This window comes from Rhinopithecus bieti, unplaced genomic scaffold (assembly GCF_001698545.2).
Source record: "Rhinopithecus bieti isolate Rb0 unplaced genomic scaffold, ASM169854v2 scaffold_4180, whole genome shotgun sequence".
Taxonomy (NCBI): domain Eukaryota; kingdom Metazoa; phylum Chordata; class Mammalia; order Primates; family Cercopithecidae; genus Rhinopithecus; species Rhinopithecus bieti.
In genome coordinates, this window is record NW_016804388.1 from 239,475 (window position 1) to 266,864 (window position 27,390).

At 49.1% G+C, this 27,390-nt stretch overlaps 1 protein-coding gene across 1 annotated transcript in view; it reads left to right on the forward strand.

Annotated features, from left to right (window-relative positions):
* APBA2 (amyloid beta precursor protein binding family A member 2) overlaps positions 1–27,390 on the forward strand; it is a 199,617-nt gene that overhangs the window by 155,379 nt on the left and 16,848 nt on the right. The window contains 5 exon segments of the mRNA XM_017867685.1: positions 1,393–1,487; positions 2,533–2,569; positions 19,742–19,887; positions 21,254–21,289; positions 25,350–25,436. Of these exon segments, the coding sequence (XP_017723174.1) occupies positions 1,393–1,487; positions 2,533–2,569; positions 19,742–19,887; positions 21,254–21,289; positions 25,350–25,436 (401 nt within the window).

Genomic DNA, 27,390 nt, shown 5'->3' on the forward strand with positions numbered 1-27,390 from the left:
AGCTAGTTTTGTATTTTTAGTAGAGACAGGGTTTCACCATGATGGCCAGGCTGGTCTCGAACTCCTGACCTCAAGTGATCTGCCTGCCTCGGCCTCCCAAAGTGCTGGGATTACAGGCGTGAGCCACTTCGCCCAGCTGGTAAATGTAACTTTTATCATCAGTGTCATCCTTGCCATCATCATATTGTTATTTCTTGATCATTTATTTCCAGAAAGTTCTGGAACTGGACTTACCATGCAGGCTCCGGAACCTCCTTTGGGGTTTGGACAGGGATTTAAGGGCTATGGATCTGGCTTCTGTCTTCTGAATGATCTAAGGAACTAAATGGAGAAAATATACCTAACCTTAAATTTTACTAATTAAAGTAGAAGCAGTTGTAGTTTGGTGTCTTCTTTGAGAGAAGACTTATGACATGTACTTGGGGCATTTTATATTTTGTAGTAATAGATTGGCTACTTTGCATTTATTCTCATCCAAGTATTTAGGTTTTTTAAAATATGACTTTTAACTTTTTGGGCACTGTTGGTGGGAACGTAAATGGCACTACTCCTGTGGAAAATAGTGCGGAAAGTCCTTAAAAACGGAAAAATAGAATTATCCTATGATCCAGTGATTTCACCTCCAGGTATGTACGTAAAAGAAGTGAAAGTGAAGACTCAAGAGATATTTGCACACCCATGTTCATAGCAGCACCATTCACAATAGCCAAGAATTGGAAGCAATCCAAGTGTCCATCAATAGATGACTGGATAAACAAGAGGCGGCGTGTACACACAGCAGAGTGTGATTCAGCCCTAAAAGGAAGGAAGTTCTGCCATGTGCTTCAAGGTGGATGACCCTTGAGGACATTTCGCTGAGTTCAATAAGCCAGTTCCAAAAGGATCATACTGACTATATAATTACTCCATTTACATGAGGGGCATAGAGCTGCCCGATTCATGGAAACAGAGAGTAGAATGGTGGTTGGCAGGAGCTCGGGTTGGGGTTGGGGTTGGGGAGTATTGAGGAGTTTGTTTAGTGGGTACAGAGTTTTAGTTTTGTGAAGAGGAAGATGTTCTGAAGGTGGATGGTGACCATGGTTGTACACCAGTGTAAATGTACTTAGTGCCACTGAACTGTACACTTAAAAGTGGTCAAATGGTGAACTTTTTGTTATGTGCATTTTACTGCAATCAAAAGATAATAAATTTAAAAATGATTTAAAATAACTTTTTTAGAAGTATGAAAATAGAATATTAAGTCCATAGCAGTTTAAGTATAATTAAATAGATGACTGCACACACACCTATACACACACCGACATACACATGCATTTTACAAAATTGTATCACATTGCATATCCAGGTTTTGCATCTTGCACTTCTCTAACATATAAAATCACGATCTTTAACTTCCCCACTTCCAGGTTTGCAATGGTCTGGAGCAGCCAAGGAAGCAGCAGCGCTCTGATCTCAATGGACCTGTTGACAATAACAACATTCCAGAGGTAATTTTTTTCAAGGATGAGAGTTCTGGGCCGAAACGCTCATCTAATGATGGAGTGACCCACTGAGTTGTGGTCTGCTCACTTAGTCCATGATGTTCTCGTCCCACCCAGTGCCTGGGGGAGAGAGAGTCCAGGTCAAGCCAAGTTGGTGTCACCATATGGGGAGGGGTGACGGCACGCTGGCCTGGGAGGAGGGAGGAGAGGGCCTCCCTGCTATTAGGGCCATGCACATGGAGTGCTCATGTGTTGCAGATGATGTATGTGTGGGGGTGGGGGATCGTTGGTACTTCTTAATTTTATAAAAAGCCATTCTATTCATTGTCTGATAACGATGTTCTAAACTAGGGTTTCTCAACAATGACACCACTGACATTGAGGCCTAGGTAATTCTTTGTTTTGGAGACTGTCCTGTGTATTGTAGGAGCTGAGCAGCATCCGTGGCCTCAACCCACTAGATCCTTGTACCTACCCCATCCTCACCCCTGATTTGTGGTAACCAAAAATATCTCCAGACATTGCCTAATGTCCCTTTGGGAACAAAAATCATCCCAGTTGAGAGCCACTGTTCTAAATCAACAACAGGTTTTAACAAACGATTTCCTATAAACTAACAGTGCTATGATGGAAGTTATTTCCCCTTTCTCGGTAATGTAGTTTAGATGAGATTGTTTAACTTTGTTGAAATAATGATGGCCACCGATGGAGTGGTATCCAGTCTCCTTTATCTTGCTTTTAAAGACGTGCCTGGATGGCTCTCATGCCCACCGTTTGGAGCACCATTGTGTTGGATGGTCTCTAGACTCCCTTCTAGTCAAGATATGCTAGTCTGAGGGTCCCTAAGTTTTAGACGGTGGGCTTTTGGGCCACTCCCCAACATCATGTTGCCTGCAGCAGACTGGTTTGCTGTATGGAGCTGATACCTTGGGAACACCGTCACTCATGGTGGGGTTTGCTTTTCTCATTATGACACATATCACAGCCCTGCTTAGCTCACCTTGTGGGCTACCTACTGACAATTGATATATTTTTCCATTTTTCCTAACAGACAAAGAAGGTGGCATCATTTCCAAGTTTTGTGGCTGGTAAGTGACTTTTAATTTTCTCTCTCAAGGGGCAGTTGCATTTTACTTCAAAACAAATGATGCTTTTACTTTCGGCATTCGCCTGCAAAGCTTGTTTACAAAGGGTGCCTACCTACCAGCAAGGTGCTTGGCCATTGGCTGTTTGAACACTGCGTAGGCCCACTCAGTGGCCTACTTAGTCCAGCTGATCTGCCTGCTTTGATACAAGGAAAGGTAGACCATCTCCTTTAATTACGCCCTTGCTAATTGCATCGCAGACAACACTGATGACTGAATAGATTGAGATGTGTCTTTATAAGCAGCTGGTTATAGCTAACACTTCTGATGAGGGTGGCATTCAAATTCAGGCTTTTTTTTTTTTTTAGATCCTTTGTTTTCTTTACCGTTCCACCCTTTTGAGGGGGTTAATAGTGCATTTCAACATTCGATAAAGAATGAAACTGGTCGATATGTTCTGTGTCACTCTTGGGGATGGGGAGCACACCTGCCTGGCTTTGATGGAGCTGAGCATCCAGAGACCTTATGGGGCTCCTGTAGGAGATCCCCTGGGTTTGCTTCTAGTGCTCCAACCTCAGAGTAAAGGGCTTTTCAGTAGGATTTCTCTCTTTGCCAGGAGGATGTTTCCTGCCCCTGCTAATGTGTTATAATAAACAATGTGAATTTCATTAATTCTTTCAATAAGCTGGTAATTAATTCTTATGAATATTTATGGGAGCAAGGTAAATTAGTCTTCAGAAATAAATGACTTTCAGCCCTTCCCATACTGCTTTTCTTTTTTTAGCAAACAGCTAAAGCCTGGGGAACTGAAGCCCCCAAATTTGCCTTTAGAGGACTAGTTTGAACCAGGCTAAACCAGTTCCAGTTGGTTGAAACTGGATTAACTGGCTCAAATCAATTTCAACTGTTATAACTGACTTAATGCTGCTCAGATTGGGTGAAAATCTGTTTTAAACCATCAGAATTAATATCACATAATTCAGATAGACTTGGTTCCATTTTGACCAATTCAGATAGGCTCAAATGGGTTTTGCCCAGCAGTTTGCATGTGGTTTTAGGTACATTTTATCTGGTTCAAACGGGCTCATACTGGTTTTCTTCAGGCCACAGCAGGTTATGATGATTCCTGGAAGAGACCACACTCCCCGCATTCCCGCTCGTAGGGTTTGATTGGGTTCCTGACGTATAGGAGCTGGCCCCTGATGAGCAGGGAGAATGCAGTACATCACTGTGCCATTTTCCTCGGCGGGCAGAAGCCCGGGTGGGATTGCCAGTCACACTGCTCCCGTGAGGCAGGGTCTCGTGGATCCAAGAAGCTCACTTTTCAGTGTATCATGGTGTCATCTGGACAGAACTCTCACACTAGGAGGTGATTTAGACATTAAATTCCCCAGCCCTTGACAATCTCATATCTGCAGGGAGTGGGATTGCGAGGGATGCCTGGGGTACCTCTGACTCTAGCTCCTGGCATCCCAGAAGACTTGGTTCCCTGCACCACTCAGACTGTTCCAAAGCAAATTCAAACATGGCCGGATGTCTTAAACCAATTCAGAAGGGCTAAAACTGCTGTGACCAACTGGAACCAATATGGAAAATCTGAATTTATAGTTTCTTCTATAGGAGAGAAGTCCTTTGATTGTTATGAAAACATAGAAAACTTAAGCAAAAGAATATCCCTTACTATTACAGCATTTATATTCAGTGAGGCCTTTATGGACCAAAAATCTTACTCAGCAACAGGAAGAGATCGTTATAATGGTGATGCAGAACCCTAGAATATAATGAATTTGGGAAAAGCTTCTCCAAATTAAACACCTTTATCAGTTTGAATGCATTTGGGTACAAGTATCAAAATCCCCACCTAACATTAGCTTGCACAAATAGGAGGAGTGTGTCTTACATAAAGAAGTCCAGGGCTGGGCGTGGTGGCTCACTGGGAGGCAGAGCACTTTGGGAGGCAGAGGTGGGTGGATCAAGAGGTCAAGAGTTCAAGACCGGCCTGACCAATATGGTGAAACCCTATCTCTACTAAAAATACAGAAATTGGCCAGGCATGGTTACGTGCGCCTGTAGTCCCAGCTACTTGGGAGTCTGAGGCAGCAGAATCACTTGAACCCAGGAGGTGGGAGTTGCAGTGAGCCAAGATCGTGCTACTGCACTCCAGCCTGGGTGACGAAGCAAGACTGTGTCTCAAAAAAAAAAAAAAAAAAGTCCAGAGGCAAGAGGCCGCCGATTCAATGGCTCAGTGATGTAAGGACCGGCACTGCTGCATCTCTTGACCTCCTCTTCAGGCTTGTCACCTCATCGTCACACAGTGTGTGAGCAGCCCCAGCCATTGCTGCCGCTTCTAGGCAGGAAGAGAAAAGGAAAAGGGCTGAAGTCCACACCAGCTGGACGTCCTCCCCTTGACATTAGGAAAGCAAAGGTTTTCTGTGGGTTAAGAGGTGATGACTTCTCTGCATGAGAATCGGACCGTCTGTTCCCTTTCATGGTGTGCCTGGGTAACCTGAAAGGCAGCGTGTCAGCTATGTCTCCAGGCAGCATTGCTTATGGTGAGGTGACTCTTTTTGATAAACTGTATCTAGATGGAAAAATTCTAATGCTTGGGGGACGGGGCATCCAGGGCTTTGAGCTTCCCACGGTGGTAACTTTTGTGACTGGGCATGTCTCTTGAGGGTGACCCGGGAAGCTCTGCCCCACCCATGGAGTGATTGTGAGAGATACTGGCTGCTGGGAGCATAAGACTCTTAGACCAGATGGGTTGCACGTGCCCTTCTTGGTGGGAGTTTTGTACCTTTGCAGCTGACCCATCCAGGGGCCCATGAGACTAGCTGTGTGGGTACAGCGTGGATTCCCACCGGAGAGTCCAGGAGGCAAACTGGCATCTGCCTTATTTCCTTGGAGTAGACAGCCCTGTGTCTAGCTGAGCCTTAGGACACTGCGGGCCTCTGAATATCTAGTTGAACCTTACTTAACAGACCCAGAAGCCTCTTCAACACACTGCTTATTTCTTCGTGGCCAGAGCTGTGTCACATGACCAGCCTCTCAGATGTTAGTGTGGGCCAGACAATCAAATCCTGGGCCTTCCATGAAGGCAGGGCAGGTCTGGAATCAGCCCTGGGTGCCTGCCGCCACTCCCCATCCCGCTATGGGCCCTTCCAGCTTCCTGGCATGTCCAGTGCTGAGGCTGAGCGGGTGAGTTCCTGGGAAGCCTCTGAGTAAGGGAGGAGCAGCTCCTCCACCCCATTTGTGTCTGAGAAATTGCCCTGGAGGGAAATGTTCCTGGAGGATTCATGAGTATTTGGTCCCAGCTTCTGCCTTATTTCGTATCAGATAATTATTGGTAATGAGAAATAAAATAACAGTAACTAAATGATACCATGTGAACCCTCGGAGCTTGGTGTCCCACTCCCTGTGCTGTGTGACATCTCTCTATTTCATGTCGCCTGGTCAACCACCACATGAGGAGTAAGTGCTTTCCCCCATCCTATAGGTTAGAAAACTGATGCACAGTGAGGCTGCAGTCACTTGTGTGCGGTCCCATGGCTGTGTGGGGGACAAAGCCTGGACTTGGACCCACGTCTTGGTGCTTGACACATAAACTCTTAGCCGAGGTGATTCCTCCTTACCCACCATGCCTTCGTATACCAGGGATAGGTAAGACCTATCAGGTGCTTGCTTTGAGCCAGGCCCAGATCTAAGTGTTTTAAGTATATCAACTCAACAATCACTGTATCCACAGCTCAGGGAGAGTGAATCCTGGGCTGAAGGTCACCAGGTAGCAAGTGGCAGAGCCAGGATTCAAACCAGTCTGGAATCTGAGCTCATCACCTTCACACTGCACTTCCTGGCAACCCTCGGCACAGAGTGGGTGAGGAAGAGCCTTCACTTAGAGAAGATCTACCATGCAAGTGCCAGAGAGTTCAGTGGAGGGGAACGTTCCAGATGCCAGAGCTGCTGGCCCCTGTCAGTCTTAGGATCACAGCCTTCTCTCAGCAGAGGCATCGTGAGGAAGAGCCTGCCACGATCACTGTCTGTGGAAAGCTCTCGGGGTCTAGCGACCCTCTCAGACCGGGAAGGTTAACACTGCACAGAAAACCTCCTTGTGAAAGTATGGATTGTGCAGGGGATGCACTGCCTCTCCTGTGGGGAGGAATCTGAAAGCCACCCTCAGGATGTCCCCTCCTGCAGGATGTAGTGGCTGGCAGCAGCTCTAGCCCAAGCTGCTTAGAGGGTCACTGCCTCTGGATGGGTATATGTGAACAACCAGCTTCTCTGTAAAGGTAAACATTTGCTCATGAAAACCAAAAGGCTGGTGCTAGTCCCAAGCAATGGGGTCTAACGGTGGCAGCTCCAGTACAAAATAACAAAGACTGGTAAATCTTACTTTGCTTTTTGTACTTTGTTCTCCTAATCTGACAACCAAAGCTCAAAGAGGATGTTTTGAAACCCACCACCCCGCCAGCATCTTGAGACTCATGCCAAAATGCTGCCAGGCCTCAGAGTCCTGGGGTCCTTGACAGCCTGTCTGTAGCTCATCAACTTCTCCAGCTCCGTGCGGCTCATGTGGAAGGCATAGAGATTACATTCCCCAGACCTGGAGCTGAGCTCACCTATCACCCCTTCCTTCTCTCAGGGGTCCTCACAGTGGTAAAGCCGCTTTGCTGGTTTCATACAGTGGGCACATGGGATCTGCGACTTAGTTTGCTCTTAAAAGGCAATTGGGGCCGGGCACGGTGGCTCACGCCTGTAATCCCAGCACTTTGGGAGGCTGAGGCGGGCGGATCACGAGGAGATCGAGATCATCCTGGCTAACACGGTGAAACTCCGTCTCTACTAAAAATACAAAAAATTAGCCAGGCGAGGTGGCGGGCGTAGTCCCAGTTACTCAGGAGGCTGAGGCAGGAGAATGGTGTGAACCCGGGAGGAGGAGCTTGCAGTGAGCCGAGATTGCACCCCTGCACCCCAGCCTGGGTGACAGAGCAAGACTCCGTCTCAAAAAAAAAAAAAAAAGGCAATTGGGGTGAACCTGTTCAGATAAGACTCTTAAAGTGAAGACATCTCCCACCTCCTCTTCTTTGGCATATTTGGGTGGGGGATGGACAGGAGGAAGGTCACCCTGTGGGACCAGAAGGGAGGTGGTGCATTCCAGAGAGGGGTTATGAAAGCCCAGATGACCTTCCCTTTTTTACAAACAAGATCATGTTTCTCCAGTACTACATGCAGTCAGCAGGAATAGGGATTAGTCATGTTTTAAAATACGAACTTCTATTCACTAGTAGAAGTAGTTAAAGATTTCTCAGAACAGTGCTTGTGTCAGACCAAGAGCTGCAAGAGTTAAAGGTGAGAAATCCCCACGGTACCTCTTGTTCTGCCTGTACATCCCAGATCTCTAGTCCTTCTGTAGAGTGGAAGCCACTTAAATTTCTTGTGAATTTCTCCAGGAATTTCTTAGACCCTTATCAGCTTATCCATAGGCCGTTTTCCTGAAATAGACGTTGCACTGGCCACATGGATCTGTACTTAGCTTTTTCATTTCTTGCTATATCTTGGAAACAGCAATAGGTCCATCTGATTATTTAAGTGGCAGCACAGGATCCGTTTAGTGGATGTGGGATGGGCTATTAACCAGCCCCCTTGGACCGATTGTTAGGAGATTTCCAGTCAGTGCAGCAATGAACAGCCTAGTGGCTATGCCTTTGTGTTTGGGTGTGGGTCCTTTTATAGAGGCAGTTCCTGGCTGTGGCAGGGGTACAGGCCAGGAGCATACCAACTCTGATAGGCCCAGGCAGAATGCCTTCCCAAGGGGGTCAGTGTACCCTCCTTTTGGTTGTGTATGAGAGTTGGTGTATGAGGTTCCCACACTGTCACCAACGCTGCATGACCAGCTGTTTGATATAAGCTCCAGGCCGATGGGTACAAAGAGGTGTCTTGTTAATTTCATGTGTCTTTCATAATAAGTGAAGCCAAACACTATTTCATATGTTCATAAGTGGTTTTTCTTTTCAATGCACTGCCAATTTGTTTCCTGTGCTCATTCCTCTGTTAGATTTTCACCCCCAGCTTTATTGGTATATAATTGACAAATAAGTTTTGTATATTTAAGTTATACGATGTAATGTATTGATATAAGTTACATGGTGAAATGATTACCACAGTCAAGTGCATTAACATAGCCATCACTTCACATAGCTACCTTTTTGTGTGTGTGGTGAGAACACTTCAGATCGATTGTCTTAGCAGATTACTAGTATACAATACAGGATTATTAACTACAGACATCATGCTACACACTGGATCCCCAGCACTTACTCATCTCATAACTGAAAGTTTGTACCATTTGACCAATATCTCTCCATTTTCCCCACCCCTCAGCCCCTGGCAATCGAGAATTTGGGTGTTTCTCATTCTTGATTTGTGTTATTCTTTACATATAAAGGAAATGAATCCTTTGGTTTGTATTGTAAAAGTTTACCCCAGCTTACCATTCTTTTCTTCTTCTTTTTTTGGTATACTTTTTCCTTTGCTAAACATGTCATTTAGTCAAATAGATCAGTCTTTTCCTTTGAGCTTACTGAGTTTTTGAGGTTAGTGTGACCATCACACTTCTAAGATTATTTTTAAAGATAAAGTTGTCAGCCGGGCGCAGTGGCTCACGCCTGTAATCCCAGCACTCTGGGAGGTGGGCAGGTCACCTGAGGTCAGGAGTTCAAGACCAGCTTGGGCAACATGGCAAAACTCCGTCTCTACTAACAGTACAAAAAATAAGCTGGGCGCAGCAGCGCGTGCCTGTAATCCCAGCTACTTGGGAGGCTGAGTCAGGAAAATTGCTTGAATCCTGGGAGGCAGAGGTTGCAATGAGCTGAGATCGTGCCACTGTGCTCCAGCCTGGGCAACAGAGTGAGACACCATCTCAAAAAATAAATAAATAAATAAAATAAATAAATAAATAGCTGTCTTCCAGAACTTTGATATTATTTTAAATTATTTAAATAATTGATTTATCTGGAATTTATCTTGGTGTATGGATACAGGAAAAGTTACATTTTAGGCATTTTGTCCCAACAGCTAGCCAGTTATGCCAGAGCTATCCAAGGAATCTTTCCCTTGCAGGTTTGAAATGCTGCCTTTACCATACCCAAATCATCATGTGGGTCTCGGTCTGTTTCTGGATGTGTTACAGGGATGGTCCATTCAGGTTCCAGACCCAGGCTGCTTTATTTACTGGGGATTTATGGTGCATTTTATTACCTGGTAGGGCTACTTTCAGACCTTGCCACCATCATTCCATTTCAGATTTTTTTCCTGGATATTTTTGCACTTTTATTTTTCCGTGGGAACTTTAAAACCAGCTTGTCTAGTTATTCACTGCAAACTCTTTTGTTTGTTTTGTTTTGTTTTGTTTTGAGACAGAGTCTCACTGTGTCGCCCAGGCCGGAGTGCAATGGTGCGATCTTGGCTCACTGCAACCTTCGCCTTCTGGGTTCAAGCGATTCTTCTGTCTCAACCTCCTGAGTAGCTGGGATTACAGGGGATGCGCCACCACACCTGACTAATTTTTGTATTTTTAGTAGAGACAGGGTTTCTCCATGTTGATCAGGCTGGTCTTGAACTCCTGACTTCAGGTGATCCGCCCACCTCAGCCTCCCAAAGTGCTGGGATTACAGGCATGAGCCACTGCACCCAGCCCACTACACTCTTACTGTATCTTTATTAGGCATGCTTAAAGTCTGTCCATTTAGGGGAAAAAATGTCAGCTTTACAACATAGTCTTTCTAGCCAGCAAAGGATTTATCTTTCCATTTATTCAAGCTCGTGTATTTTCATCAATACAGTTTTTTCATAAAAATTCAACACATATCTTGTCTGCTCCTTGTCGTTTTAGCCATTTCATTGTTTTTCTAAATGCCGACTTTCATTTCATTATTTTCAACATGTTGCTGTTTGTAGGTACAAAGAAAGCTATCGATTTTATGTATTAAATTTGAAACCATTGCCTTAGTGAATTCTCTTATTTTTTAAAATAGATTTTAGTTGTTTTCTTGAGTTTTTCCTGGCATGCAATCATACCATCTGCAAACAAGAATGATTTTTGCCGCTTCCTTTCTTGTTTTCTGTTACTTCTTCTTGCCTAATCAGATTGGGTAGAACAGCAGTAACAATTTTACATAATAGTAGGATATGGCTTCCTAAAAACAACACCTTTTTGAAAGATCTGTACTTTTAATTTTATCATAAAAATATCAAGCATATGAAAAAATAGCTTCAGTATTGACCCATTCATGGCTAGTGGTATTTAATCTATACCCTGACCCTTTCCCATATTATTCTAAAGCAAATCTCAGATCTTACATCATAGCCTCTTTAAATATTTCATATTGTATCTCTAAAATATAGGAATTCTGTTTTTAAAGATAATTTCAATGCTGTTATCACAACTAAAATAAAGTTAATATTTGTTTATACCATTAAATATTTGTTTGTGTTTGCATTTTCCCAGTTTACAGGGCACTGTTTGAATGGGGATCCAAACAAAATCTATCAATTGAGATTGGTCAATGCATTTCATAATTCTCTTATGTCTCTTATAGGTGGTCCATCCATCTCTTTTTTCTGTCTTACAAATTTTTGTTGGTGTTACTGTGGAAGAATCTGTCATTTATCCTGTAGTGTTTCTTGCAGTGTGGATTTTGCTGATTGCATCTTCATGGTGCTGTTTAATGTGTTCCTCTATTCTCGGTGTCCCGTAAAATAGTGGTTGTTTTTAGACATAGAGGCTTGATCAGATTCAGTTTGATTGTTTGGGCAAAATCTTTCATACATATTACTGTGTTGTTCTGTTGGGAGGCACATGATATCTGGTCATCTCTTTTTTGGTGACATTAGCAACCACTGATGATCATTGTCTAGATCTAGTAATTGATTAGAAGTTGCCAAATGGTGGTGTTCTAATTTCTTCATTTCTTCTTCATCAGTTAGCTGGAATTCTATGTAGAGAAACCTTCCCTCAAGTATTTGGTTACCCTGAATATGTTTCTTATAAGAAAAGCAGATTAAATGCTTGATTTTTCTCTTTACTGAAAATTTAAAATTAATGAGCTCTCCGGGCGCAGTGGGTCACGCCTGTAATCCCAGCACTTTGGGAGGCCGAGATGAGCAGATTATGAGGTCAGGAGTTCGACCATCCTGGCTAACATGGTGAAACCCTGTCTCTACTAAAAATAAAAAATTAGCTGAGCGTGCTGCAGGCGCCTGTAGTCCCAGCTGCTTGGGAGGCTGAGACAGGAGAATGGCGTGAACCCGGGAGGCAGAGCTTGCAGTGAGCTGAGATCGTGCCACTGCACTCCAGCCTGGGCGATGGAGCAAGACTCCATCTCAAAAAAAAAAAAAAAAAATTAATGAGTTTCCCCAAGAGGCTTTAAAAGATAACCGGTGAGGTTGTGTATGTTGTTGTTAGCACAGTTGGTGTGTTTTGTGTGTTGTTACCATGATTATTGGTGCTCAAGTTTTCTATGGCCAATAGGAGCTTCTTTAGGTTGTTTTCCGAGTCCCATCAATGTAAACCCAGTAGTCTTTGATTGTTTCCTTCCTTTCTGGTGTATTCCAGGATCATCTTAAATATTTCTTGCCCCAGGTCTGGCCAGTTGGTTCTTTCTCCAAGGAGCCCTGTGAAATAACATGTAGAGACTGTAATCTGGGTAGTACAGTTGCTCATTGCTGTAGATTTGGTGAGAGTGTATATGTCTATGTGGAAGGCAGCCTCCTAAATGGCCCCCGGGGAACCCCGTCTCCTGGTATTCATGGCCATGAGTCCTTCCCTCCCCTTGTGTGGGGGATGGACCTATTGACGCGCTTCTATTGAATAGAATCGGGCAGAAGTGATGGGATATGGCTTCCCAGATCAGGTTACAAGAGATGTGGCTTCTCTCTCAACTTGCCCTTTCTTGTTCTCTCTTACTTGTTCCCTCTGAAGGAACCAAGCTAGCCTGGAGTGGTTGGCAGTTACCCCATCCAGAGGCCCACATGGCACAGGACTGATGTCTTGACCAATGGCCTGGTACGAGAACTTGGAAGTGGGTGACCCCTCTTCAGGCGTTCAGATGGCTGCAGCACTACTCAGTACCTCGCTGCCTGTGACAGATGAGAGGTCCTGAGTCACAGTCACCCAGCTAAGCCACACCCAGATTCCCGATTCACAGAAACTCTCAGAGAATCCATGGTTGTTGTTTTAAGCCACCAAATTCCCGAGTTATTTGTTATGCAGCCAACAATAACTAATACACAGCATATTTTTTAAGATAAAATAACATCATGATTCCTAATGATACTTTGTGGGGTTTATAGGTTCTAACATTTGTAGCTTCTTTTTCCTGTGCCCCAAATTCCTGTTCTCAAGGACACAGGCATAATTTTGCATTGGTTGTATTCCGTTAACCTTACAACAGTCTCAGAATAACAATACCAACACTGCCAAGGACACATGATTGTAGATACAGATTACGGTTTATTTGCATTTACTTTTGTCTTTAGAATACATCCCACAAGGGATGTACAGTCAGACGACTGTGTTTTAAAATATTTTAGAATAGATCACAACTGGATACACTTTTAGATTCTTTTATTTCATTTTTCTCTTATTTGGAATTTGCTTTTCCCATTTAATTTTGTTTTGTAATTATATAAAATACTTACATGGTATGAAATTCAAATAAACAACACAGGGTATATGCAGAGAGGTCAGTTTCTTCCCCTATTTATCCCCCCACCTCCCAGTTTCGTCCCTTCCGTAGGTGACCATTTTGAGCATTTTACCTATTTTTATTGTGAGCATATCTTCCCCTTTCTTAGGTAAAGGGTAGTGGAGTAGAGCCCCGCACGTCCATCTTGCTTTCTTCACTTCACACTAAACCCTGGTGGTGACGCCACAGCTCTGTGCCGTTCACAGGAGCATGGAGAGGATATTCTGTGGAACTCGACTGTGCGGATAGATGTCTCCTATTCAGGAGCATTTGGGCGGTTTCCAGGGTTTTGCTATTACAGATAGTGCTGCTGCAGTGAAACGCCTATGCGTATGCTTTTTCCTGTTTTTGCCATTAAAAAAAATTATTTATTATGCTTTTTCTGGGAAGTCATCCTCCCAGCTGCAAGGGTTAGGATCTGTCTTGGGCAACTCTGCATTGTCTTGAGCTTGGCTTTGACCTTCCTTCCCTAACTCTCTGTTGTGGCTTCTCTTCCTCCTAGCAGCCAGTGACTTACTCTTGTTCACTGGGAGTCTCAAGTTCAACACCGTGGAACCCCCAAATCTCTTTTATCAGTGACAAAGGCTGTGCCGCAGGCCCAGGTGTGGCCTCTCCCTGGTGAATGTCCATAGGTGTGGTTGTCAGATGGCGTCTTCTCTTTCGTATCAGCCTTGTAGGGTCACCTTCTGTGGGGGCTTCTTGAAGCACAGGCCCTGGCAGTAGCGGAGAGTCAGGCCTGGAGGCCACACCTTAGCTCAGCAGCAGAAGGTCTCACTTGAGATGCCAGTTACACGACTGTGATGCTGACCCACTCCTGCCTCCTCTCCCCACTCCAGCCCCAGGGGGCACTCCAGGGGCAGGCTCTCCTGCTGATCTGGTGGCTCGCCTCCCCCCAGTCCTGTCCTGCCCCATTACAGCTGCAGCCCCCTCCTCCCAGTTGAGGCCGGGTCCCATCTGCACTTTGGAACCGCACACGATCTGATGTCGTTTGTCTCCTGTCCCTATCACTCGACCCTCCACTGGCTTTTGACTACGTCTGCCCCACCCTGCATCTGTCCACATCCCCACTCTACCTGCCCCTTTTCCTTCACAGCTGGAATCTGGGAGCGACCACCTCATTGTCTGCACCTCCCCTGCACCTCTCAGCCCCCTTTCTGGCTCCTGCTCCGCCTTTTCTGAAACGGCTCTTTGAGGTCACAGCTGATTTCCTTGACACTGTGCCCAATACACGAGGTCTCCTTGTAGTTGACCTCCTGCTAGCATGGGCGCAGGCGGGCAGGTTTCCCTTTCTAAGCCCCTTCTTTTCCTGGTATTTAGCAGAGCAGAGCCCTGGGGCTGCATTCTGCCCCCTTGCCCATGACCTTCCCTTGCAGACTCATCCATGCCTGCAGCTTCACTTGGCACCTGCAGGTGGTTCATTCCCAAATCTGTTTTCTAACCAGGACTCCTGAGTCCAGCCACCTACTGAACATCCAGGCTCCTGCCAGTAAACTTGCCTGGAGTCCCCAACCCAAGCTTAGTCCTCTTCCAGGCACCCCTTCTCAGTGAGGGGCAGGTCTATCCATCGAGCTGTGCAACCGTTGTCTAGCCTCCTCATCCTCTCTCAGACTCCAGTCCAACTTCCCGTCCTTTTGACGGACCCCTAAATCCCCATCTGTTGCTGTTTCTCCATCATCACCCTGGTCCACACCATCATTGCCGCTCACGTGCCGGGATGGTGACAGTAGCCTCTCAGCTGCTCTCCCTTCTGCCTCTCTGCCACCTGCCCCTCTGCCAGAGTTCATTTCTAAAGGAGTGGTTGGGCCACTTCCCTGATGGATACCCTGGAGTGACAGTCCTTATGGCCTGTCACGCGCGGCCCCAGGGTCCTCACATCTGGCCAGCGCTTCCCCCCTACCCTCGACTTGTCTCAGCGGCTGGCCCACCCCCTGGGCTTCCAGTCCAGACATCCTATAGCTCTTCTAAGGTGCCATTGTCTCTGCACCCCAGGGCCTTTCACCTGCTCCCACCTCAGCCTGGAAAGCTTTCTCCTCCTCTTGCCTATGGCTTGTTGATTCCTTCTCCTCCAGACCGCAGCTTAAATGGCAGCCACCCCCAAATTCCTCACCAGAGCAGGCTCCCCTGGCCCTTCCTTCCCAGCATTCACCACGGCCCATCCTGATGCATTTGTTCTGTGGCTGTGGGACTGCTGTCGGCCTCACTGTGTAGCCTGTGAGCTCCATGTTTCTGTCTTGACACCGGTCTTCACACAGTGGGTTCAGAAATGCTGAGCCCCTGAACTCATGACAATGAACTTGGGTGCAGCCATGTGACCCACTTAGATGGTCCTTATTTGTAAAATGGGGACCCTGAGATCGCTTCATGGGGTGGTTGAGGACCGGGTGGAACTGTACCATTGTTGCACAGAGGTCATGGGGTGGTTGAGGACCGGGTGGAACTGTACCATTGTTGCACAGAGGTTACGGGGTGGTTGAGGACTGGGTGGAACTGTACCATTGTTGCACAGAGGTCCTGGGGTGGTTGAGGACCAGGTGGAACTGTACCATTGTTGCACAGAGGTCCTGGGGTGGTTGAGGACCGGTTGGAACTGTACCATTGTTGCACAGAGGTCACGGGGTGGTTGAGGACTGGGTGGAACTGTACCATTGTTGCACAGAGGTCCTGGGGTGGTTGAGGACCGGGTGGAACTGTACCATTGTTGCACAGAAGTCTGGTGTGTTGGACATGAGGGCTGCACTCCAAGACTCCCTGCCTTTGCAGAGAGCAGCGGGCCTTGTGGATGTACCCCCACACTCCCACGTACACCTGTGATCCAGCTCCACTCAGCCATCCCCTCCCAGACCCCCAGGAGATGCAGAGACAAGTCTTGGAGCTAATGAGAGCCCCTGGGGCCACATGGGTGCCTTAGAAACCTCTGTCCACCACCCATGTTCAGGGTAATTTTCTCCAAAGGTGGCAGGAGTGGACACCCTCAGGCTTGAAGCTGTGGAACTCCCATCCCCTTCCCTGTCCAGAGGGCCTAGGGTTTTCCTAAGCGGTGTTTCTAACAGAGGCTTCTTCTGGCAGGGGAGAACCTGGAGCACCTTATTCTTCTCCAGACTGTGCAGATACACTGTGCATACGCCTATGTGAGTAAAATATATAGTGTGAAAAGGAGAAATCACTCACTCTCTGGGGAGACAAGATCCTTAAACCTGAGTCTTTATTTTCTTGTCATTTTGTCTCCCTCTGGTGGTCTCAGCTTAGGGTCAATGCAAGACTTGAGCAAAATAACAGCAATTTCTACCCAAACATATAGGGCTAGCCGCTTTCATTTTCTAGCGAAGCTGTTGGATTTGGGTTCTGCGTTTCCTGCAGAAGTCGAGAGCCGTGCCTGTGAATGTGATATACTCCCTGCACCGTGCCGCCCCCATTGGACTCTTCTCTGGGTCTGGGTTCTCTTCCCATGATGCATGTGAGTGGGAGGCAGGAGGCTGGGGCCACCGTGGGCTCGACTGTTTCCCACTGAACAGAAGGGCGAGGCAGGCGTGGAAGGCCCCCACGCAGAGGTGGGTGGTGGCTGGAGTTGCAGCAAGGCCCTTGAGTGCTTCACTGGCCTCGTCCTAGAAGTAGGCATCCTGGGTGCCAGTGGTGACCCCCTGCCTGGGATGGGGTACCCTTCACCCTCAGGAGCCTGTGCCCAGATGGGCCCCAGAGCTGGTGACGCTCACTTCAGGGGGAGACGAGGCCAGACTTTCCTACATCTACTCGAGGACATGGGTGGACACGGAAATGTGAGCCTTAGAAGGTTCTGGTGCGCTGACCAGGGCCACCCTGGGGGCTGGCGAGGGAGAAGCCAGGGGGCAGTGCCTGGGAAGGTAGGAGTCAGATTCCAAAGGGAAGGCTGCCTCCCAGCCTCCCCAGGGCCTGGGACCAACAGGGTGCCAGGCAGTCCCCGCCACAGAGAGGACATAACGACACTTGCCCAAGGCCCTGGTCACCTGCTGGGGCTGTGAGGCTGGGGTACCTGGGGCGCCTGGAAGAACCAGAGCTTTCCTGCAGAACAAAGTGATGCCATCTTGTGGTCAGTGAGAGCCACTGCATTGGGCGCCGCTGGGAGATGGGCTTCACTGGGGGTGCCTGTTGAGCCATGCTCACTGGGGATGGCAAGGTGGTGTGAGGTAGTAGAAACAGGCCTACCTCAGGCGCCGGGAGCCTTCCCAGCCCCACAGCCGGATGCCATAAAAGGGAGCACAGGGGATGTCTGGCGAGCCTGTGGCAGCCAAGGCTGTCATACGTGCTGGCCAAGCCCCCCAGCCAGGCAGACGTGCATACTTCACCCTGAAGAAGCCCAGGGTAGGGTGGGGGTGCTGCATTGGGATAGATGGTCCTGTTCCCTCTGTGGGGCTGCCTCTGATGCCCCTGGTGACAGGCCCCAGTGTACCCTCTGAGGGACAGGTGGGCAGGGGTTCCTCCCCTGGTGCCACCCCTGAATCCTGCAGACCCCCACATTGGTGCCTGCAACCCTGCCCAGCTGGAAGAAGGTTTATCGGCTCCAGAGCAAGGGGTGACTGGAGGATATTTAAAAGCCTTGGGAGGACCCCATTGACAGGACTCAGTTAGGTGCACAGGGGAGGGATAGAGCGGTCCTGTGAGGAGAGACAGCTGGGAACACAGGTGATCCTCTGACCCCAGGGGCACGCAGACCCACTACTGCCCAGGAAAGCAAGAAGGAGGGCCAAGTGGGCTGAGCACCGAGGCAAAGCTTCCCACCTGGTCTGTCTGAGCAGGCGAGGGAGGGGCAGCCAGGAGTTTGAGGCAGTGGAGGAGTCTGGAATAGCTCTTGCACGGAGGAAGAGGCTGAGCTTCCCAGAGAGATAGATGAGAGTTGTGAGGGTGTTTGGGGGGCATTTGGGCTCAGGAATTTACAATACATTTACCATAGCACTCATTTGCCCTCTTGGGCAGCTTTTTCCAGCCTCAGGTCCAGAGAAAACAGGTTGGAGATTTGCTGAACTCCTGGGGGCAGATACACAGGACTGGGGGCAGATACACAGGACTGGGGTCAGGGAGCTGAAGATACTGGGCAGATGTTGTTGAGGTGGTGGGTGGCGGCACCCAAACTGGGCCAGTCGATGATTTTAGCAACGGAATGGGTTAGAGGTGAGACCAGGGATCAGCTGGCTGAGGGAAGGAAGAGGTTAGGAGGCTGCTGGCAGCGAGGGCTGGGGAAGCGCAGGATGGCTGGGCCCATGATGCTGGAGGGACTCAGGGTGGGGCCCGCTGGAGCAGGAGGGGAGCCAGGAAGCCAGGGCCAAAATCCCTGACGAAAAGGTCTCTGGCTAGGAGGTGGGCAGTCGGGTGGGATAAGGCAGGTGACATGGCCAAAGTGGGTCTGAGAGGACAACCCAGCCATGGTCTAGGATAGCTCAGAGGTTGGCTGACTGCAGCCCCAATGGCAAATCCTCCTGTCCCCCTGATTTTGCATATAAAATTTTCTTGGCACACAGCCACACCTCCTCTTTTATATATTGTCTACGGCTGCCTTTGCACCTCAGGTACAATGGTGAATAGTTGCAACGGAGACCACAAAGCCTAAAACACATACCGTCTCGCCCTTTACAGGAAAGGTTTGCCCACCCCTAGCTGGAGCCATACTGTCTGGCATAGGAGCCACTCAAGATTGGTTTGTGGGCAACGTGGACAGGACTTGGGGGTCGGTTGGATATGGCGCTAACATGTGGCTCTTTATATTTCAATTAATTAAAATTACATACAAGAAAACGGTCCAGTCCCTCAGCTGCAGGAGCCACAGTGCCAATGCTCAAAGCCATATGTGGGTAGTGGCTCCTGTATTGGGCACTGCAGAGATAGAACCTTCCATTGTGGCTGGCAGGAAATTTTGTTGGGCCACGATGGTCTAGGGGCAGCAGATGGAACAAGCATGATGTTGCCAAGCCTGGGCCTGCAGTGTGATGGGTGTGAGGAGCTACATGGGCGTCCTGAGAGGCTACATACAGGCAGGAGCCTCGTGGGACAGATGCACAGGGACCGGCCAAGGAGAAGCCCAGGGCATAGTCAGGTCACCAGCATGAGTTCCGGGGCTGCGGGCAAAGCATGGAAAGTGATGTTGTGTTTGGGATGTGACGCCTTCTGGATTTGCAGCCTGTGACTGTCACTTTGAGTGACAGTCATCTGGAATCCTGGCATTGTCTTCCTGACACCGTTTGTGCAGAGTTTTCTGGTCCACGCGTTGATTTTGTGCAGTTACTTGCAGCACGGGGCAGTGAGGGAAGAGACCGGCCGCCCGTGGCTGGCTACAGATCGCGATGGTTGGGCCCTTCTGTTTTGCCCCGCATCCTGCCAGCCGTGTCCCTTGTGCTATGGCCAGGCATGCAAGCCCTTTGTTCAGGGGACTTCCCCTCTAGGAAGACTCTGACTCTGTGCCCTCCTTCAGTTCCAGGGCCCTGTGAACCAGAAGACCTCATCGATGGGATCATCTTTGCTGCCAATTACCTGGGGTCCACCCAGCTGCTGTCAGAACGGAACCCTTCCAAAAACATCAGAATGATGCAAGCGCAGGAGGCCGTCAGCCGGGTCAAGGTAGAGGTGCTTCCAGGGCCCCTCAGGGATGCCCACACACTTTGGGGGGCACTGGCGGGAGGGAATGTGGCGGGGCTTAGGCCCTTTTCCAGCTCTGACTGCACAGCCCTCAGCACGGGGAGCAGGAGTGACCCAGGTGCCGACGAGGCTGAGGGAGGCTTGTGCCTTGGCCGGGAAGAAGCTGGCTGAGCAGAGGCAACCAGCTCCTTAACAGGAGGCCCACGGAATCCCAGAAATACAACCTTTGAAGATCATCGTTCCAAAGCGTTCTAGTCCTAAACAGTCCCAGACCCCAGTTCCACAGTATGTGTATTTTTAGTGCCATTCGGAGTGCTTCCAGAAAGGGGGAAAAATAAGTCACGTTTTATTTTATTTTTTTTGAGACGGAGTCTCGCTCTGTCGCCCAGGCTGGAGTGCAGTGGGCGGATCTCAGCTCACTGCAAGCTCCGCCTCCCGGGTTCACGCCATTCTCCTGCCTCAGCCTCCCGAGTAGCTGGGACTACAGGCACCCGCCACCTCGCCCAGCTAATTTTTTTTTGTATTTTTTAGTAGAGACGGGGTTTCACCGTGTTAGCCAGGATGGTCTCAATCTCCTGACCTAGTGATCCACCCGTCTCAGCCTCCCAAAGTGCTGGGATTGCAGGCTTGAGCCACCGCGCCCAGTCAAATCATGTTTTATTTAAAATCAGGACCTCAAGAAAAACTTTGACCTGCTTGTAGCTCTGAGTGCTCTTTGGATTGTCTGGTTTTTAACACTGGGTGAGCCCGGGCAAGGGGAAGATGAGACCGCATCGGCAAAACTAAATGGGGTCGGGGGGAGGGAGCGCAGCCATCTGAGGTCTCCGCTCTCTGAGCAAGACAAGATCTGCAAATGACCACCAGCCCAGGGGTGAGAAATGGGGGCAGCCTCCTCCCCAGCCCTCACCATATCCAACCTTCTCTAACAGAAGCAGAGGAGCACCGTGAGGCCATCCGGGGTGGGCAGGAGGAAGCCAGGGAACCCAGGGCGGTGCTGAGCCCTGCTGGCCAGTGCCCCTCAGCAGAGGCCCGGCCCTCCCACCCCAGACACTCGCCTTGCTCCGCCGCCTGGAGCTCAGCTTGCCTTCCTGCCGGCAGATGGCATCTTTCCTGTCCTCCGTAGATGGGGTGGTTGGCAGTCATTTTTAGCACTCCAGGGACACCTGTGTGGGCTTCTCTTGGTCAGTGTGTGTGCTTGAAGTGGGCAGTGGCTGTCCACCCATCCCTGCTGGGCTTTGCCAGGCACCAGGCCTGAGTATGGGGCCGTCAACCACGAGAGTGACATGACCTCACACACCTTCCTTCTCTCCGTGCCAACCTGTTTTTCTTTTCTCTTCCATGCTCTCAGAGGATGCAAAAGGCTGCTAAGATCAAGAAAAAAGCGGTGTGTAGGGCCTTGAGGCCCTGGGGCAGTGTTGTGTGCTTGTGTTCCCATGGCTTGTCCTGGGTGGTGGGGGCCGGGGGGTTGCCCTGGGGATCCAATGTTGCAAAGCAGCTTTTCCTCTTCCCTTGGTGGGTGAATCTTAGATGTTTGTAAATGAAACCACAGAACACTTCATTTTTTTAACCACCCATTTTGGAAGGATTTATTAGTTCCTCTTTCTTAGCATCTCCGATGTTCCTGTTTTATGTGGACATTTGAAATTGAGATGACATTTAGTTGATACGGCAGCGTGGTGGGACTGGGGCCGGGGCCTCCTGTGCAGTATCACTGAATTGTTCTGATAGCTAAAGATCCCTTGCGCTTCATTTACTAAGTCGGGAGGGTGAGTAGTACGCTTTGCCCATGTGGGGCTTTCTTGATTGGAAATGAGTTTTTGGGCTGGGTGCAGTGGCTCACACCTGTAATCCCAGCACTTTGGGAGACACAGGCAGGAGGAACATTTGAGCCTAAGAGTTTGAGACTGGCCTGGGCAACACAGTGAGACCCCTGTCTCCACTTTTTTTTTTTTTTTTTTAATTAGCCAGACATGGTGGCACATGCCTGAAGTCCCAGCTGCCTGGGAGGCTGAAGTGGGAGGATCACTTGAGCCTGGGAGGTCGAGGCTGCAGTGATCTGTGTTTGCACCACTGCACTGCAGCCTGGGTGACAGAGTGAGACCCTATCTCTTAAAGAAAAAAAAAAGAAAAAAGCGAAAAGAAGTGTTGACACACCGGCAGACTTTTAAAAATGGGTTGACATTGAGTCATTTGTTTGTCACCTGGTCATTTAGTAAATGCTAGAGATTTTCCAATCCTCCTCATACAGAAAATGCCAAAATAGTTGGTGTCACGAGGCTTGTTGTCCACTGTTTTCTTCTGTTTAAACAGCAGGAGATGTAGTTCCCCCTCCCTGCTTTGAAGTAATGCCATTGTCTGGTGCTGTGGCCAGAAGACCCCGTGTGGGGACTCCCTCTTCTGCAGCGAGACTTTGGTCCACCTAGGACATCTACTTTTTGCCCAGTGCCGTCTCCTTTGATTCTGCTCAGGAGCAGGAGAGGAAGGATCGCGCTCATGCTCCTCTTCCCAGGCTGATTTCCTGCGGGCAAGGCAGAACGTGCCAAACATTGCAGACTTGCAGCTGGGGTGTGCTTTTCCCAAAAAAGAGGAGCCCTCGCTTGCAGCCTCCTGGTCCAGCTGGAGCAGGGAGTCCGTACGGACTGCAGCTGGCTGCTGGGACTTGCAGGTCCAGCAATCCTACAGAGTCACTGCCGCCTCTGGAGGGGTTGGTACAGGCAGACCCAGCTCAGAAAGCCCTCTGCGGCCAGCCAGGTGGCCACCCGACTACATTTAATTATGGTTTGTTCTTCCTCTTTGGAAAGTGGGATGCTCAGTGTCATTGTTGAAGGCCCCTTTCCTGGCCCGGCCACAGCCGTGCAGATGACTGCAGGTCATACCCCCCATCCGCAGACGTGCCGAGGCCCACCTTGTGGCCTGTTCTCTGGTGTCTGTAGGATCCGTACTGTTGACACCCTCCCTTCTTCCACCAAGGAGGATGATGGGTGTCCTCTCCCTGCCCTGTTACTGATGGGTTTTCGGCTCGAGCCTGGGTGGCTTCAGGCTGCCCCTCTTCTCCCATCCAGGGATCCCAGCCTCAGGTTTCCTCCACAATTGTCACTAGTGCCAAGGTCCACCTGCAACTTTTCTCACTTACTTCTGGCTTGCCCTACTTTTTAGCAAGAGGATTTTGAGCCACAATCCATGAATATAACCTTTACATGCACGCTGATGCTGGATGCAACCAAATTTTTAAAACAAGAAGTTCATCCACGGCCACAGATCGTCAGCTGCACTTCTTTCACAGCTGCACTTCTTTCACAGCTGCACTTCTTTCACAGCTGCACTTCTTTCACAGCTGCACTTCTTTCACAGCTGCACTTCTTTCACAGCTGCACTTCTTTCACAGCTGCACTTCTTTCACAGCTGCACTTCTTTCACAGCTGCACTTCTTTCACAGCTGCACTTCTTTCACAGCTGCACTTCTTTCACAGCTGCACTTCTTTCACAGCTGCACTTCTTTCACAGCTGCACTTCTTTCACAGCTGCACTTCTTTCACAGCTGCACTTCTTTCAACTCCTTTCTCTTTCTAATGAGTTAAAAGCAAAGAAAGCCCAAAAGACCCTTTCCCTTGAAAATTGAGCTAAAATTCACTTTTATTATTACAATACTGGGCCTCTCGACGACTCAGAATGCTTGAGGAATTGTCAGCAGGGAGATTTCTTATTTCAGATTTTCTAGTGAATAATTAAATCATAGTTTCTGCCGTTTTGAAATGGAAGGTAGACCACCCTGGGCTCCCCAGTGACCACGGAGAATTATTCACCTCGGTGGGCAAACTAATAGAAGTTGAAATTCATTGCCACTGTGCAGTGGTAATTAGGATTCTGACAAATGTAAAAACCAGTGAAAGGCTATCCTAGTTTGGGGCAGACCCTGAAGAGTTCACTCAGCTCAGAAGAGCCCATGAAACCTGTCTCACAGCCATATGGCAGGCATACTACAGTGGCTACAGGTGATGAATTAGGCCATGTGTGTGGCGCGTCTCTTGGCTTCTCTCTGTCGTTGTGAGGACAGCACTCAGGCCAGCCCCAAGGCTCAGTCCCCCAAGGCTGCTGTGGGGTGGACATGATGGTGACTGTTCAAATCAAAAGGAAAGGCTGACATTTTCATTCAGCTCCTCTGAAAATGTCTTCCCCATTTCTTAAGGATACTTAGAATCCCAAATCCAGGAAATGTAGCCTGAGTCTATAAATTCCACAGGGGTTGGCCAGAGGGGCCCTGCTTGCCACTGACAGGAGGGGCTGTGGCGACAGACCCAGGCATCCCACCCCAACTCGGCCAAGTTCCCGGCGGCCGACCCTCCTCCCTCCTGGTTGCCTCTTACAGACCGCCTCAAGAACTCACACTTAGCTAGATGACGCGGCCGGTGGCGTGCAGGCAGATTCCTGATGGCCAGTAGCATTTCCTTCTACGTAGACTCGGGATAAAATTGCTGAGCCTTCCTTCGAGTTATTACTTTTTACATTGACAGATAAAATTGTATTTACTGTGTACAACATAATATTTTGGAGTATATACACATTGTGAAATGACTGCGTCTAGCTAATTCACATGTGCATTACATCACAGTTATAATTTTTGTAATGAGAACACTGCATTCACTATCTTAGCAATTTTTAAGAATATGAAATATTCTTAACAGTAGTCACCACGATGCACAATAGATCTCTGGAACTCGTTTCTCCTGTCTAGCAGGAGCTTTGTGTCTGTGGACCAGTACTTCCCCCTTCACTCCTTTTGCCCAGCCGCTGGTAACCACCATGCAGCTCTCTACTTCTGTGAGATCAACATTTGTAGATTCTACCTGAGTGAGGTCGTGCAGTATTTATCTTTCTGTGCCTGGCTGATTTCACTACACAGCATGTCCTCTGGGGTCATCCATGTGTTGGAAATGACATGGCTTTTTCTTTGCGAAGGCTGAGTAGGCCTCCAGTGTGTCTGCCTACCACATTCCTTTATCCATTCCTCGTGAACAGACATTGGGTTGATCCCGTGTCTTGGCTGCTGTGGATGGTGCTGCCATGAGCATGGGAGTGCAGGTGTCTCCTAGACATGCTGATTTCACTTCCTTTGGAAATACGCCCAGCAGTGGGATTGCTGGATCACAGGGTGGTTGTAGCTTGAATTTTTTGAGGAACTGCCGTACTATTCTCCACAGCAGCTGCACTAATTCACACCCTCCCACAGTGTACCAGGGTTCCCTTTCCTCCACCCCACGCCAATGCTGCTTTTTATCTTTTTGATAAAAGCCATTCTGACGGATATCAAATGATATATTGTTGTGGTTTTAATTTGGATTTATCTGGTGATTAGGGATGTTGAGCATTTCGTCATAATGCTATTTACATGTCCTCTATTCCAAGTTGGTTTTTGGATTTTAACAGTATCCACTGTCCTTTCTTAGAATTCTGAGGGGGACGCCCAGACACTGACGGAAGTGGACCTCTTCATTTCCACCCAGAGGATCAAGGTTTTAAATGCAGACACGCAGGTAAGCGTTAAAGGCAGTTGTTCAAAATCAGGTAAACTCCTAAGTTCAACTCCTTCTTGTCCCATGGTATAGGCCCTGGTTCTCAGCAGCTTCTCTCCTGTGCCCTCTGCTCCCATCAACCCAAAGCCCATAGCTCGGGCTGCAGGAGGAGCAAGGAGCGCACAGCAGGTAGCAGTTGTGCTGGCGTCACCCCAGGGCTCTGCAGGCGGGAGGTGGGTGGGAAGACCTGCTGGGCTACGTGGGCCCTCCCCTGCTCCGCACTCCCAGGGAACCTGACCTCTGGAGACAGAGGAGGCAGCAGCAGCCCCCACTGTGTGGCTCACACTGCAGCCCACCACTCCCAACCCCAGCGCTGTGCCCCGACCACCCTCCAGGCCCTCGCACACCCTGATGGAGGCATGGTGGTGCCCTTCCTTGTCACATGTGTGTCCCTGTCCAGGCTTGCGCCTTGTCCCACTGATCTTTGTGTCCTGCACCCCCTTATCCTGGAACCAGCCCCCTCCTGGAGCCTGGCGCTTGGTGAAAACTCAGGGAGACAGGTGCCAGGGCTCAGGCACTGGGCTTGCAGCACTTCACAGACTTGGACTCATTTTCAGATCTTTTGTGGGCAAACCATCTGGACTAGATCCCCCTCCCACCCGCCAAGCCCCACACCTCATCACCCACCTGTGCTGGGGGTCCCCAAGACCACCCCAGGCTGGATGGTTTTGGAGGACTGACAGGACTCAGCACACTCACAGCTGAGATTTATTTCAGCAGACAGCTCCAGAGCGGAATCGGCAAGTGGGTGCAGGTTTCCAGAGCCCTCCCCCCAATCACACAGGACACACTGAACCCCCTGGCAAGGGGCTGTGACAAGAGAGTGAAGTGGTGTCTACCAGGGAAGCTCACAGACACTCAGCCCAAGGTGTTTACTGGGAGCTGGTCACATAGGCACCCTCTGCCTGGCAGCTACCAAAATTCCAGACTCCCAGAGGGAAAAGAGGTGTCCAGCCTAGACCACGTTGTTTGCACAAAGGGTTTAGGCAAAAGGAACCATGTTTGTCAGTTCGGGTGCTGGGAACCCTCCTGAGATCCATGTTCCCAGATGCCAGAGAGGGCCAGCCTTGCAGGCGGGCCTTTCTGGGGACAACTGCTAGGCCTGCCCCGATAACTCTTCTTGCCAGTGTGCATGGAGGGCGGTGCCACACCCAGAGTGGGAGGATGGGCCTAGGGATTGAAGCTGGGCTGCATCCTCTTGAGCCTGCATAGCCTTAAACAAGTTCCTGAACATCTCTGAGCCTCCTCATACCCACAGCCCCAGCTGAAAGAGTAACTCTTCTGATGGATCCTGTAAAGGAGAGATGAGAAACCTCCTAGCTTGGCCCAGTTTAGGGCTCACTCCACTGGCCTCTTCTCCCTTCCCTTCCTTTCCCCTCTGAATCTTTGGGTTCTGAACAGGGCATGCACATTAAATCTGTTGGGGCAGAGGAGCTGGAGAGGAGGGAACAGGTGAGAGACTGGGAAGGCCAAAGTAGCCAGTCAGGGCAGGAGAGCAGATGCGGCCATGTTGGTAGGCAGCCTCTGTCAGTGAGGAGGAGGAGGGATCTGCCATTGATAGGAGCTGGGGAAGAAACATGTTTCTGACACCTGGGGATTGATGCAGGCATTTATGACAGTGACAGAAATCAGGAGATGCTGAAGAGCCACTCCAGCTGTTTCAGTGTACCTCCCTGGAAGGTGGCTCTTGTGGTTATGAAACACCCTCGTGGCTTTGGCCGGAAAAAACATCAGCTGCAGAGACAAAGGTGAAGCAGCATCCACTGCAAAGTGGATTCTGTGAGGAAGAAATGAGGTCCAGAGGTTGCAGAAACACTCGAGTTTCTTTTATGAACAGAGGACAAAAGCATAAAAGACCAGTGGATTAGTTTTTCTGAGCTTTGTGTGCAGTCTTGTTAGGTATGGGTTGTGGGCA